Source organism: Eptatretus burgeri, chromosome 16, assembly GCF_056783735.1.
Source record: "Eptatretus burgeri isolate ZD-2024b chromosome 16, Ebu_testis_v1, whole genome shotgun sequence".
NCBI lineage: Eukaryota > Metazoa > Chordata > Myxini > Myxiniformes > Myxinidae > Eptatretus > Eptatretus burgeri.
The window spans coordinates 6,908,820-6,924,350 of NC_140976.1; the positions used below are offsets into that span (position 1 = coordinate 6,908,820).

The window sequence follows — 15,531 nt, forward strand, 5'->3', positions numbered from 1 at the left end:
TCCTGTTAATGCTGCTGCTGCTGCTGTTGTGGAGATCCGAAAATCATCTCAAGAAGCTCTGGAAACAATAGCGGCAGCGAATCCATCTGTGCAGCGAAACCACTACGACGGCCACTTCTGCTGCCGTAAATACTAAGTGTTTCTTCTGCGGAATGATAGGCATCCTCGTAGCAAATGCCCTGCAAGAGATACTACATGCAACAGCTGCGGAAAGAAATGTCACTTCTCTAAAGTGTGCAGGTCCACTTCCTCTAAACTAACCTCGGCGGATATCCCCACTCTGGCAATACTCTGCTGCTTCGCCAGATTGCCTAGCTGAAGCTGTTGTGAAAGTGCAGCTCAATTGATCGATACTGGAAGTTTCGAAAGCTTCGTGAGCGAAAATTTGATAAAAACCCACAAGTGGAAGCTCTTCCCTGCCAACAGGGACTTCTGCGACTTTCTGCGACTCATTGGGACTGACTCAATCGGTCAACTTCCCGACCCGGATCTCAACCAATGGAACTCCATCTCTTCTGGATCTGATTTTGACAAATTTCCCTGACAATATCTGCTGCTCTTCCTTCGCTCAAATTGGTTCTTCTGACCACGTCCTTGTCAAAGTGGACATCTCTCTGGCTGTTATCAGAGAACCACCTCACCGCCGTCGAGTCTGGCATTTCACTCAAGCCGACTGGCAGGGTCTCCGAGCAGCCATCAAACTGACAGACTGGTCTCCTATCACTACTTTCTCAAACATCAACTCATCCTGGTAATTCTTTCAAAGAAACTTGCTCTCCCTCATGCACAGATTTATCCCCTCTCGTGTTCAGTTGTCTTACCCTTCCTCCCGCCCTTGGTTTACTGAAGCTTGTGGCGAGGCAGTTGTCCTGAAACAACTTGCCTTTGCCTCATGGAAAGCAAACCCAACTGAGGGCAATCTCAGTTCTTTCCACAAAGCTCGGAACAAGTGTGTATCTACCCTCAGGAGAGCCAGAAAACAACATCTTTCTCATCTCAAGTCTGAACTCTCAAACCTCTCTCCCTCCTCAAAATCCTGGTGGCGTTTAATCAAATCTGTTTCTGGTGTATGTTCCCCCTCCATCCCCTCCCTTACCTCAAATGGCCGCACTGCTGATTCCACACGTGATAAAGCTGAATGTCTAAACTCGGTGTTTGCAGCTAAATCTTGTGTCCTAAACCCATCACTATCTCTACCCACTTTACCCAGTCGCACCCAACTGTCCCTGGACTCTGTATCCTTTTCTCCTGACAAGGTGGAGAGCTTGCTTTCAAACCTCGAGTCAGATTCTGCAACCGGTCCAGACGGCATCAGCCCACGTGTCCTCAAAGCCTGCTCTTCTGCTCTTGCTCACCCTCTCTCTGTTCTATTCACCCTCTCATTTGCCCAAGGTCATCTGCCATCTGCTTGGAAATCTGCTAACATCACTGCCCTGCATAAAAAGGTGCAAAACAGATCCCTGTAACTACAGACCAATCAGCCTTCTCCCAATCATCAGCAAGGTGATGGAATCCATCATCGCTTCAGATATGAAATCCTTCCTCTTCTCCAATGGCTTGATTTCCAATCATCAATTTGGTTTCAGACCAGGTCACTCTACCCTGGATATGCTGCTTCTGCTCTCCCATCAATGGATGGAGGTCCTCAATGCCAGACAGGAAATCCGAGCCGTATCCCTGGACATATCACGTGCTTTTGACACAGTCTGGCACTCTGCCCTACTCACCAAACTCTCTTCCCATGGTATTCAAGGCCATCTCCACTCATGGCTCGCAGACTTCCTCTCCTGTCACAGTCGACGTGTGGCCCAAAATGGAGTTCTTTCATCCCCTCTTCCTGTGCAGGCTGGAGTTCCTCAAGGTAGCGTTCTGGGCCCTGTTCTTTTTCTGTTTTTCATCAATGATCTCTCGGACTCTCTGGAAAATCCTCTATTTCTCTTTGCCGACGACTCCACCCTCTGCCGTACCATCTGTCATCCCTCAGACCGGCAAGCAGCAGCTTCTTCACTCACTGCAGATCTGGATAAAATCACAAACTGGTCCAACACGTGGAACATGTCTTTCAATCCAGACAAATCACACACTCTCACTATGTCTCTTCGAAAGGACCGTTTACAAAACCCCCCCATCCACTTTCTCAACAATCCTCTGGAAGAAGTCTTTTCTTTCAAGCTTCTGGGTCTCACTATCTGCCATGACCTTTCCTGGGAAAGTCACATTTCCAACCTCGCCTCAAAAGCCAGTCGCCGACTGGGAATCCTCCGTCGTGCTAAGTCCTTCCTCGGCCCTCTTGAGCTCCTGACCACTTACAAAGCTTTTGTCCGTAGCCTGATGGAGCCTGACTGCTCTCCCCTCTGGGCTGGTGCTCCTGCCTCCCACCTTTCTCGGCTTCACGCTGTCGAAACCAGGGCATTTAAGATCATCGGCATCTCCCGCAATGAAGCTGAGTCTTTGGGCCTCTCACTCAATCACCGCAGGTTGGTCGGTGGTCTTTCTGTCTTCTACCGACTCCTCTCCAGCCTTGCCCCCCCTGCTCTCTCTGTGATTTGTCCCCACCACATTTCCACAGGGCGCTCAAGGTCCGCCAACAACCCCCTTCTGGTAAAACTACCAAAATCACGAATAACTGCTCATCTTCACTCTTTCATTCCTCTTTTTTCCCGCCTTTGGAATAAACTTCCTCACTCTATTCTTTCCCATTCTTCACTCCAGGCTTTCAAAACAGCTGTTCACCACCACCTCTTATCTTCCCCCATCCAAATCCTCGATCTTTTCTACCCCCGATAATCCACCCAAGCCCACTTCCTTCATTTCTCCTGCTTTCCTTCCTGAAAGTCCCTGTAATGTCCATCTTCTCTTCGCCATGTTCCCCGTCCCATCCCCATTCCTCTCCCTTCCACAGTTCACCTAATGTGTCTGTTCCCCACTGTTTTGTCCCTTCCACTCCCGCCCCTCTTGTCTCATGCCTCCTTGCTGTGAGTTGTGTGTTAGCTCTCATACGAGCCTCGACCAAGGTATACAAAAAAAAAAAAAAAACTAAAGTTTCCATGGCCTCCACATCCCTGTACTCAAATGTTCAGGGATATTGCAACGTTGAGCTGATCTTATCGGAACATACCTACGGTGATGTTCGGCTGTTATTTCTCCAGGATCTATGCGCTGACCTCATCCTGGGTCACGATTTCTTGAAACGGCATTCGAGTGTTGAGATTCCCTTTGGTGGAGCCAAGCCATCTCTTAAAGTTTGCGGACTTGCCGCCGTTTCTCTGACTTCGTTGTTCGCCAACTTAACTCCCGATTGCAAGCCAATAGCCGTGAAGTCACGGCGATATACCGGCGCAGATACCAAGTTTATTGAATCCGAAACCAAGAGGCTTCGTGATGAAGGAATCATTGAACCTCGCGAGTCTCCGTGGCGTGCTCAAGTATTAGTTACAACCAACCATAATCATACAAAGCGGATGGTCATCGATTACTCACAAACAATTAACCGTTCCACTCTACTCGATACCTACCCATTGCCGCGAATAGATGAAATGGTAGGAAATGTAGCGAAATATCGGATATTTAGTGCAATCAATTTGCGCAGCGCCTCTCATCAAATTCCCATCACAGAAGAAGACAAACCATTTACAGCGTCCGAAGCCTGTCAAAAACCATATCGGTTCCGTCGGATTCCATTTGGCGTTACTTGTGGCGTCGCAAGCTTCCAGCGGATAATCGACAACGTTATCTTGGAGGAGAATCTCAAGAATACCTTTACTTACGTGGACAATGTTACGGTGTGTGGAAAGAACCAGGCAGAACATGATGAAAACCTGAATAAATCTCTCAATGCCACTAAGAAGTATAATCTGACATTTAACAATGACAAATGCGTATTGTCTGCAAAATCTGTCGACCTCCTCGTTTACACAATTGAAAATGGAACAATTAAACCAGATCCTGAGCGTCTTCGACCACTTCAGGAGCTTCCACCCCTACACGACATGCTCTCGTTGCGTCGGCCAATGGGAATGTTTGCGCATTACTCACAGTGGATTGCAAACTTTTCTGAAAAGATTCGTCCCCTAGTACAGTGTAAAAGCTTCCCTCTATCATTAGCTGCTGTTGAAGCTTTCAAACTTCTCAAGCAAGACATCGCCAACTCCGTTGTGATGGCTACAGATGAAACTGTCCCTTTCATAGTTGAAACCGACGCTTCCGATCACGCTATTGCTGCTACGCTTAACCAGTCTGGGAGGCCTGTTGCATTCTTCTCGAGGACTCTTTCTGGTAGCGAACAAAGGCATTCAGCAGTAGAAAAGGAAGCGTATGCGATTGTGGAGGCACTGTGTAAATGGAGGCATTATCTGCTGGGAAATCATTTTCAGCTTATTACTGACCAAAGGTCTGTTGCGTTTATGTTTGATAACAAAAAAGCTGGAAAAATCAAGAATGAAAAGATTATGAGGTGGCGCATCGAGCTGTCATGCTACAGCTATGACATAGTTTATCGCCCGGAGAAAGAAAACGCTGCTGCTGACGCCTTTTCACGAATTTGCTGTTTAGCTATTAACGGCAAAACCTTGCAAGATCTCCACAACTCGTTATGCCATCCAGGTGTAACAAGGATGGCCCACTTCGTGCGCTGCCGAAATCTACCCTTTTCTGTCAAACAAGTTAAAAGGATGAGTGCATCTTGTCCAGTCTGCGCTGAACTCAAACTGAGATTCCATAAGGCCAACCCAAGTAATCTCGTTGAAGATACTTTGCCTTAAGAGGCTAAACATCTATTTTAAAGGACCCTTGCCGTCAGTGACGGACAATCGCTACGTGTTAACTGTTGTTGATGAGTTTTCAAGGTTTCCCTTTGCCTTTCCATGTGCTGACATGACTTCAGCAACCATCATAAAATGCCTTTGCCAACTGTTTGCAATCTTTGGTATGCCTTCTTATATACACTCTGACCGAGGATCTTCCTTTATGTCCGAAGAACTCAAACAGTTTCTGCATGGACGCGGCATTGCCACCAGTCGAACTACTGGTTTTAACCCACAAGGAAACGGACTGGTGGAAAGATACAATAGTATCATCTGGAAAGCTGTGATCTTAGCGCTTAAGTTGCGAGAACTGAAGATTGCGCAGTGGGAGGCTGTTCTCGCTGATGCTCTGCATTCTGTTCGGTCGCTACTCTCCACATCCACTAATGCCACTCCACACGAACGACTGTTTAGCTACCAGTGCCGATCTACCAGCGGACATTCTATACCCACCTGGTTGGCTTCTCCTGGCACTGTGCTGATGAAAAGACAAGTACGCCAGAGCAAGTATGATCCCTTGGTGGATGAAGTCGAACTCATTGACGCAAATCCGGAGTATGCCCACGTCACACTTTCTGATGGCTGGGAGACCACTGTATCACTGCGACGTTTGGCACCTCCTGGTGATGTTCCACCTGGGAACGTGATGGGTGATGCCCTACCTTTGGAGCAACAGCAGGCTGGTTTCGAAAATGGAGAGGTAACACCAAACAATTCTCCTATGGCAGAGAAACAGACTTTAGCTGAGGAAACGAGTGCAACTGAACCCTTGTCATCACTTAAACAGTCCCCATTGTGGCGATCTGAATGGATCAGACGCCCTCCTGAATATCTTGGGAAATATTTTGTTGAACTTTTGAGGTGGGGTGAATGTGATGAATCTTTAAAGTGTTGTTGTTGTTGGAAGCTGTGAGGTCATGCATCGTCACACATTACGTATTGAGTGTGAAGCTGTGAGGAGATCCGGGCGTTTCCCGTGTCTTCGTAATGTGATTCGGTGAGACGTTAGTTGATCTCGTTAAAGTAATGTATCGCCTTTACCATTTACTGCCTTATTACGATTGTTGGTTCGTGGGCGCCAGCAATGACCACTATTTTCGTTGTGTCTGTCTGTTTGTGATGCTCCAGAGCATAGCTCCGTGACGTTTGATGCGATCTTGATGAAACTTGGACACAAGCTTGATATCATGGTCTAGTTGTGTCTTTTTTGTATGAGGGGTGTCGCCACACCCACTTGAACTTTTTATTTTTTTTTATTTTTTTCTCGCAATTTCATTTCCTAGAAGCTGTGCGTAATGTCCATAAGTACAACATATAAAAAATTCGATTTGATTTGGTCAACTTTGACGGAAGAGATAGGTTGTTACGGTAGGGCTTCCTCAAAAGCTTCCACTTTGATGGAAATTTCATTTTTTTATTCAAGACTGGAATCCAACTTTTGTGTTTATGTGTTTCTATAACTACCAATTTTGTGGCAATTTAAGCTTCCACAAGCTGGATCTAAGTTTCAATTAACTTCCACTTTGGTGGAAATTCCGAATTTCAGGCTTTTCAGGCCCAATTTCAGGATTTCAGGCTTTACGAAACACTGGAATCATTTTCAGCGTTTAGGTGTTTAACTAACTTTCACTTTTGTGGCTTCCACAAGCTTTATCCAACTTTCCATTCCACTTCCACTTCGCTGGAAATTCCTAATTTTTGTTCTGATTTCAGGTATCAACACTGGAGTCAACTTCAGCATTTAGGTGTTTAACGAACTTTCATTTTTGTGGCTTCCACAAGCTGGATCTAAAGGCCCTGTCACACCTTGACGATTTAGCCAGCGTATGCCTGACGAATGCAAAATTTGGCTAAAACGCTGGCACACGTCGAATACGTTATGGGTAAGTTTGTATACTTTAAGAGCACGCTGGCATACGTCGTAGTACGCTGGCTTTTTTTTTTCGTAGTATGCTGGCATACGTCTTTGTACGCCGAGGTGTTAGACAAATTTTCCATGCTTGAAATTTTTCGACGTTTGCCAGCGTATGACTCACACGTTCCGCATACGCTTGGCCATAAGTTGTAGGCACGTTACGCGATCGTTGACACACGTCGACACACGTTACTTGTACGTTACTCATAAGTCGAAACACGTCAAGGTAATGGTTAGCGTCAGTGTTCCAGACTCCCTGGTTTTTTTTTTTGGTTTTTTTTTTTCTTCGGTATGACAGTGATGTTGACACTTCGATTTGTAGTGCAGTTATAATATAATATAATTAATAGGCTGCCGCTCAACGATTTAAATCATAACCACACAAGAAATCGAAGTGTCAACATCACCGTCATACCGAAGAAAAAAAAAACAACAAACCAGGGAGTCTGGAACACTTTTTTTTTCTTTTTTTTGTATACCTTGTCGAAGCTCGTCTGAGAGCTAACACACAGCGCACAGCAAGGGGGCATGAGACGAGAGCGGGAGTGGGAGGGACAAAACAGTGGAGAACAGACACATTAGGAGATCTGTGGAAGGGAGAGGGATGGGACGGGGAACATGGGGAAGAGAAGGTGGACATTACAGGGACCTTCAGGAAGGAAAGCAGGGGAATTGAAGGAAGTGGGCTTGGGTGGATTATCGGGGGTAGAAAAGATCGAGGATTTGGATGGGGGATGATAAGAGGTGGTGGTGAACAGCTGTTTTGAAAGCCTGGAGGGAAGAATGGGAAAGAATAGAGTGAGGGAGTTTATTCCAAAGGCAGGAAAAAAGAGGAAGGAAAGAGTGAAGGTGAGCAGTGATTCGTGATTTTGGTAGTTTTACCAGAAGGGGGTTGTTGGCGGACCTTGAGCACCCTATGGAAATGTGGTGGGTACAAATCGCAGAGAGAGAGCAGGGGGGCAAGACTGGAGAGGAGACGTAGAAGAGAGAAAGACCACCGACCAACCTGTGGTGATTGAGTGAGAGGCCCAAAGTCTCAACCTCATTGTGGGAGATGCCAATGATCCGAAATGCCCTGGTTTCGACAGCGTGAAGCCGAGAAAGGTGGGAGGCAGGAGCACCAGCCCAGAGGGGAGAGCAGTACTCCATCAGGCTACGGACAAAAGCTTTGTAAGTGGTCAGGAGCTCAAGAGGGCCAAGGAAGGACTTTGCACGACGGAGGATTCCCAGTCGGCGACTGGCTTTGGAGGCGAGGTTGGAAATGTGACTTTCCCAGGAAAGGTCATGGCAGATGGTGAGACCCAGAAGCTTGAAAGAAAAGGCTTCTTCCAGAGGATTGTTGAGAAAGTGGATGGGGGGGGGGGGGTGGGGGGGTTCTAAACGGTCCTTACGAAGAGACATAGTGACAGTGTGAGATTTGTCCAGATTGAAAGACATGTTCCACGTGTTGGACCAGTTTGTGATTTTATCCAGATCTGCAGTGAGTGAAGAAGCTGCTGCTTGCCTGTCTGAGGGATGGCAGATGGTACGGCAGAGGGTGGAGTCATCAGCAAAGATATGTAGAGGATTTTCCAGAGAGTCGGAGAGATCATTGATGAAAACCAGAAAAAGAACAGGGCCCAGAACGCTACCTTGAGGAACTCCAGCCTGGACAGGAAGAGGGGATGAAAGAACTCCATTTAGGGCCACACGTTGACTGCAACAGGAGAGGAAGTCTGCGAGCCATGAGTGGAGATGGCCTTGGATACCATAGGAAGAGAGTTTGGTGAGTAGTGCAGGGTGCCAGACTGTGTCAAAAGCACGTGATATATCCAGGGATACTGCTCGGATTTCCTGTCTGGCATTGAGGACCTCCATCCATTGATGGGAGAGCAGAAGCAGCATATCCAGGGTAGAGTGACCTGGTCTGAAACCAAATTGATGATCGGAAATCAAGCCATTGGAGAAGAGGAAGGATTTCATGTCTGAAGCGATTCCATAACCTTGCTGATGATTGGGAGAAGGCTGATTGGTCTGTAGTTGCAGGGATCTGTTTTTGCACCTTTTTTGTGCAGGGCAGTGATGTTAGCAGATTTCCAAGCAGATGGCAGATAACCTTAAGCAAATGAGAGGGTGAATAGAACAGAGAGAGGGTGAGCAAGAGCAGAAGAGCAGGTTTTGAGGACACGTGGGCTGATGCCGTCTGGAACGGTTGCAGAATCTGAGTCGAGGTTTGAAAGCAAGCCCTCCATCTTGCTAGGAGAAAAGGACACAGAGTCCAGGGACAGTTGGGTGTGACTGGGTAAGGTGGGTAGAGAAAGTGATGGGTTTAGGACACAAGATTTAGCTGCAAACACCGAGTTTAGGCATTTAGCTTTTTCACGTGCAGTATCAGCAGTGCGGCCATTTGAGGTAAGGGAGGGGATGGAGGGGGAACATACACCTGAAACAGATTTGATTATACACCACCAGGATTTTGAGGAGGGAGAGCTTCGCTAACCATTACCTCGATGTGTTTCGACTTATGAGTAACGTACAAGTAACATATGTCAACGTGTGTCAACGATCGCGTTAGCGTGCCTACAACTTATGCCATCGTATGCGGAACGTGTCATACGTCGAGTACGTCGAGAAATTTTCAACATGCTGAAAATTTCTCGACGTACTCGCTATACAAAACTTACCCATAACGTATTCGACGTGTGCCAGCTTGGTTCGGCAAATTTTTCATACGTCGGCATAGGCTGGCTAAAACGTCAAGGTGTGACTGCGGCTTCACACTTCGATGAATCGTCGAGCCGCATCCTATTAATAGCCTATGCCACGTGATCGTCGGCGATACGCTGCAGCGCGCTATGCATAAGTTAGACTATCGTTGAGCATAGGTTGTGGACGCCGACAACACGCTCAGCATTTGTTGGTATAAGTTATCTATATGTGATTAAAACGTTCTGTGTACGTTACTAATACATTATGCATACGTCCAACACGTTATTATACGCCCAAAACTTAAAAAAAACATCGATAGTTCAGCGTACGTCAGCGTTTTACATACATTTTGAGACCTTGCCATACACTGGCTAAAACGTCAAGGTGTGACAGCCCCTTAACTTTCCATTTTACTTCCACTTCGGTAGAAATTGTGTTTTTTTTATTAATAAGGTGAATATTTTTTACCTGCTTCCACTTTTGTGGCAATGGAGCTTCACACAACACTATGGTGGAAATTAGTGCTTCTACTTTCAATACTGGAATCCAACTTTAGTGTTTAGGTGTTTCTATAGATACCAATTTGTGGCAATTGAAAGCTTCCACAAGCTGGATCTAACTTAACAATGAACTTCCGCTTTGGAGGAAATTTCTAATTTCAGGCCTAATCTCAGGATTTCAGGCTTTACTAAACACCGGAATCAACTTCAGCGTTTACGTTAACTAATTTTCACTTTTGGGGCTTCCACAAGGTGGATCCAACTTTCCATTTTACTTGCGAGAAATTCCTAATATTTGTTCTGATTCCAGGCATCAACACTGGAATCAACTTCAGCAGCTGGATCTAACTTTCCATTTAACTTCCACTTCGGTAGAAATTCGTGTTTTTTTTATTAATAATGTGAATATTTGTAATTCCTTCACCTTACCCGTGGCGTTGGAAGCATTTCTCGGAAACAGCACCAAGTAATAGTATACCATCGTTTCAGAAAAGTGATGTCAATTCAGGCTGTTCTGGAATTTCAGGTTCTAGGTTCCAGGAACCCAGAATCAGGTTCAAAAAACAAATAAGTTCAGAAAATCAGGAGTCCAAAACATCCTTATTGAAGAAAACGCACAAAGCGGCGTGTGAGATTGAAAGCGTATCAAAATTGTGTGGTGTCACGGTGAAGTTCTTCGATCCAGAAACGTGCAACCAACGGCAACTCAATTGTACCTATCGTGGCATTGTTCAATTCTGCCCGCGAACCATCGTCACCTCCTGGCTTTTTGATGTTTATACTTGTGTTTTGTTTATGCTTTACAGATATCACATTGATTGAGTGAATTAAAGCCTCGACAGTGAAATGAGCTTGTTTCTATTCCACAACAAGTACACCTCAACGATGTGAGCGCGAGTACGCACTGCAGGATCTGCGCAAAATGCAAAACACCAGGGTTCGAATCCCGACACACCTAGAAAACTGTCGTCCTGGTGTTTCACAGGCAGAGTGATTCGTCAATGTGTGTGCCGTCTGTCGGTATTAGTGGGTGGACGTTAAAGATCCCAAGAGTAGGCGAGCTATCGCCGGCACCCTGAACAAATCACAAATCCTGCCCGAACTACTTCTGGGAAGGCAATGGCAAACCAATCAGTATAGCCCTTGCCAGAAAACTGCTTTGTCAGCACCGACACTCCATAAGGGAGTGTTATCGAACCTCTGAATATCGTTTCGGTGTCTCGTGCAATGCACGAGCAAAGTTAAAGGTGAAATTCTGAAAATACTACATCAGTTTTTAAAAAGGATATGAAAACAAATATGTGTTTCGTGACATCCACCCGACAATAAAAGTACGTTTAATTATCCACCAGTTATTTGGCTGTTTATTGTATCGCGGTAACAGAACGTTGTCGTTGTACATTATATCAGTCTTTGCGTTGAGCTCTGTTTGCATTGTTTTTGAGTTTGATATTTTCTGATTATTCAGCTGATTGCGGCGGTGTAGCGGTCGTTGATATTGTAAGCGGTGTAATGGTCGTGCATTCGTTTTTTTCCCCCCCCCCCTTTTTCGTGGCCTTGATGATCTCTCATTTGGTGCTTTAAAAATGTATCATATTTGAAATAATCTGGCACAAAGTGTATTTGGAAACGACTGCTGTATTCGAACGTAAAACCGTTAAACAATCACTCGATCGCCGTCACGGGCCTTTTCTGTTTGTTTGTTTGTTTTTGGTTTGTTTCGTTTCGCCGAAAAATACTGCTTAGCAATTTGATTGTCGAGTTTAATTCAATTGGTAGTAATCTCACTACGTTTTTCACAATATTTTTTAGTGATATCTTATCGATGCGTTTGGCTTTTTGTTGAGCTTTTCGAAACCTCGTCGCTTCCTTCTTCTTCTTCTTCTTCTTCTTCTTGAGATAGCCTTCTTCTTCTTCTTCTTCTTCTTCTTCTTCTTCTTCTTCTTCTTCTTGAGATAGCCTTCTTCTTCTTCTTCTTCTTGAGATAGCCCTCTTCTTCGCGCTAATAATTGCCGATGGCCGCCCCCCCCACCACCACCACCACCACCACCATCCCATCCCCTCCAATGATAATAACGTTATGATACGATGGCTCTTTGTAAGACCGTTCCGCGTACACACGAACGAGAAGCACGTAAACTCGTACGTAGACGGTGAAACGGACATCGACGGGACAATGCAGACAAAAAGAAGGAAGTCGAAGGGACTGAGGCAGTCAGGGAGAGAGAGAGAGAGAGAGAGAGAGAGAGAGAGAGAGAGAGAGAGAGAGAGAGAGAGAGAGAGAGAGAGAGAGAGAGAGAGAGAGAGAGAGAGAGAGAGAGAGAGAGAGAGAGAGAGAGAGAGAGAGAGAGAGAGAGAGAGAGAGAGAGAGAGAGAGACGGACGATGAGATGAGGAAAAAGTGTAAATAAAGAATATTAAAAAAGAAGAGAAAAAAATCCGCAGAGAAAGAGGAGGAAAAAGGAGGAGGGGTATCGGGGTGGAGGTGGAAAGAGCAAAAAAAAAAGGGGGGGGAGAACGAGGGAGAGGCAGGGAAGACAAAGCGTGCTGAGGTGAGTAATAAAGAGAGAGAGAGAGAGAGACGGGCAGGGCGAGCGGAGACTCGTAGAGGGACAAACACTCGGACACGGACAAGTGGTACGTGCGGGGAGAGACGAACGGAGTGAGGAGGGGGGGGGTAGAGGGTGCTATTGTACGTGCGGGCACGGTACGTGGACAGGGACGTTCGTGCGGTGTCCTCGAGCGGTTAGTACACGATATAATGTCGTGTGAAGAGCGACGTGTTGACGAGGTGCGTGTGGTGGTGTGGTAGAGCGGGGTCCGCTACGCGAGGGAGCCCGTGAAGCCGCCATTGTACGTGGTATGTCCGGGACGGTCGGACTATGAGCGGCACTGGGGGGGAGATCTCGACGAGCAAAGGAACTGTTCGACGTGTCCTGCGTAGTATACACAGAGAGTGAGAGAGAGAGAGATAGAGAGAGACACACACACACCGAGGACACGACACGTCCACTCCATATTTGTTTGCCGCGTTTCTCTCTATTAGTAATTGGCCTGTGTCGTGCAGTACAATCAGGAGAGGGAGAGCGAAATGGTGTGCGATGCGTGTACCTGACTACCTGAGGTCACCCATTTACACGTTTACTGATGAAAATGGGTCACATTGACTCAAATCATTACATTTTCCCAAATCATTACATTTACTTGTATGATTACATTAACTGAATCATAACATTTGCTGAGCCTGATGGTGGCTAGCTTAATTTCTTAGGGTCTTGAGTTTAAGTCCCTGTTTTTCCTGTTAAATAACGCCAGGTGGGTTTACTCGGCCCGTCATCCTTCCAAAGTCAGCAAAATTGAGTACAAGCTGATGAGAAACGGGGGCACTGCATCAGCAGCACAGCTGCACTTCCAGCAATGATATGGACACTTCCCAACGGTCGTGGGCTGCGTACGAAATAATAATAATACAATTTACCCAAATCATTACATTTACCAAAATCGAAACATTTATTCATATGAAATGATTACATTTACTTATAAGATTATATTTACTTAAATCTTTACATTTACTCAAATTGTTAGGTTAGGTACGGGAGCATGTGCCAGAGCAGCACGTCGCTACGTCCACTTTCTGTCGGTACTCCAGGGCCCTCCGTCTGGCCATCCCCCACCACATACCTGGCCCATCCCCATCTCCTTGAGATGTCGATCAATCGACTGCAAGCAGGAGGCACATGTTCGGCCTGTTGGCCTCCTCCACTCACGAGGCTCCCTCACTAAGAGAATCTGGTGAGGAGGATCAGCATCAGGAAAACGAGCCACATGTCCTCACAGCTGCAGCTGACGCTCATGGACTATACAGGTAACAAATCTCATCTGAGTCTCTCAGCAACTGTTCATTGGACACAAAGTCTGACCAGCGATACCCAAGATTCTCCAAAGAGGACGTAAGTCTTCATCTCAGATCCATTGTCAGAGTCCAAGTCTCATATCCGTAGAGCAAGACTGGAAGTACCAAGGACCTGAAGCCTCAGACTTTCATCCTCCCGCACAGGTACCGGCAGCGCCACACTCCATGATCCAGTGAATCCATGACTCCCCAGGCCCCACCCAGACATCTATTGACCTCCGGCTCACAACCAGCACAGACATGATTGTCACTACCAAGGAAAGTGAATCTTTCCGTGACCTCAACATCCTCAACACCGGTCCAGATGGCATCAGCCCACGTGTCCTAAAAACCTGCTCTTCTGCTCTTGCTCACCCTCTCTCTGTTCTATTCACCCTCTCATTTGCTCAAGGTCATCTGCCATCTGCTTCGAAATCAGCAAACATTACTGCCCTGCATAAAAAGGTGCAAAAACAGATTCCTGCAACTACAGACCAATCAGCCTTCTCCCAATCATCAGCAAGGTTATGGAATCCATCATCGCTTCAGACATGAAATCCTTCCTCTTCTCCAATGGCTTGATTTCCAATCATCAATTTGGTTTCAGACCATGTCACTCTACCCTGGATATGCTGCTTCTGCTCTCCCAACAATGGATGGAGGTCCTCAATGCCAGACATGAAATCCAAGCCGTATCCCTGGACATATCACGTGCTTTTGACACGGTCTGGCACCCTGCCCTGCTCACCAAACTCTCTTCCTATGGTATCCAAGGCCATCTCCACTCATGGCTCACAGACTTCCTCTCCTGTTGCAGTCAACATGTGGCCCTAAATGGAGTTCTTTCATCCCCTCTTCCTGTCCAGGCTGGAGGTCCTCAAGGTAGCGTTCTGGGCCCTGTTCTTTTTCTGGTTTTCATCAATGATCTCTTCGACTCTCTGGAAAATCCTCGATATCTGTTTGCTGATGACTCCAGCCTCTGCCGCACCATCGGTCATACTTCAGACCGGCAAGCCGCAGCTTCTTCGCTCACTGCAGATCTGGGTAAAATCACAAACTGGTCCAACATGTGGAACATGTCTTTCAATCCTGACAAATCTCACACTCTCACGATGTCTCTCCGAAAGGACCGTTTAGAAACCCCCCCCATCCACTTTCTCAACAATCCTCTGGAAGAAGTTCTTTCTTTCAAGCTTCTGGGTCTCACTATCTGCCATGACCTTTCCTGCGAAAGCCACATATCAAACCTCGCCTCCAAAGCCAGTCGCTGACTGGGAATCCTCCGTCGTGCAAAGTCCTTCCTCAGCCCACCTGAGCTCTTGACCACTTACAAAGCTTTCGTCTGCAGCCTGATGGAGTACTGCTCTCCCCTCTGTGCTGGTGCTCCTGCCTCCCACCTTTCTCGGCTTCACGCTGTGGAAACCAAGGCATTTCAGATCATTGGGATCTCCCGCGATGAGGCTGAGTCTTTGGGCCTCTCACTCTCTCTCACAGCAAGCTGGTCGTTGGTCTTTCTGTCTTCTACCATCTCCTCTCCAGCCTCGCCCCCCCCTGCTCTCTCTGCGATTTGTCCCCACCACATTTCTGCAGGGCACTCAAGGTCCGCCAACAACCCCCTTCTGGTAAAACTACCAAAATCACAAATCACTGCTCACCTTCACTCTTTCATTCCTCTTTTTCCCGCCTTTGGAATAAACTCCCTCACTCTATTCACTCCCATTCTTCCCTCCAGGCC

The 15,531-nt window shown here is 46.7% G+C and overlaps 2 protein-coding genes across 15 annotated transcripts in view; both read left to right on the top strand.

Annotated features, from left to right (window-relative positions):
• Positions 1-4,863: 4,863 nt before the first annotated feature.
• On the top strand, positions 4,864-7,236 carry LOC147010415 (uncharacterized). Its single transcript, XM_085858947.1, has one exon. It carries the CDS (start codon positions 4,873-4,875, stop codon positions 5,713-5,715), a length of 843 nt encoding a protein of 280 aa, XP_085715073.1. The 5' UTR covers positions 4,864-4,872; the 3' UTR covers positions 5,716-7,236.
• A 5,118-nt stretch (positions 7,237-12,354) lies between these two features.
• Positions 12,355-15,531, top strand: part of LOC147010416 (PR domain zinc finger protein 10-like) — a 110,869-nt gene continuing 107,692 nt past the window's right edge. For 2 of the 14 annotated variants that reach the window (XM_085858930.1, XM_085858940.1), the window contains exon 1: positions 12,380-12,456. The gene's annotated coding sequence lies outside the window, so the exon portion shown is untranslated. The other 12 variants (XM_085858932.1, XM_085858936.1, XM_085858931.1 and 9 more) reach the window with 10 other exon arrangements.

What these genes read in the sequence shown, in the direction of transcription:
- LOC147010415 (XM_085858947.1), top strand. Translation starts at nt 4,873, where the DNA reads ATGACTTCAGCAACCATCATAAAATGCCTTTGCCAACTGTTTGCAATC.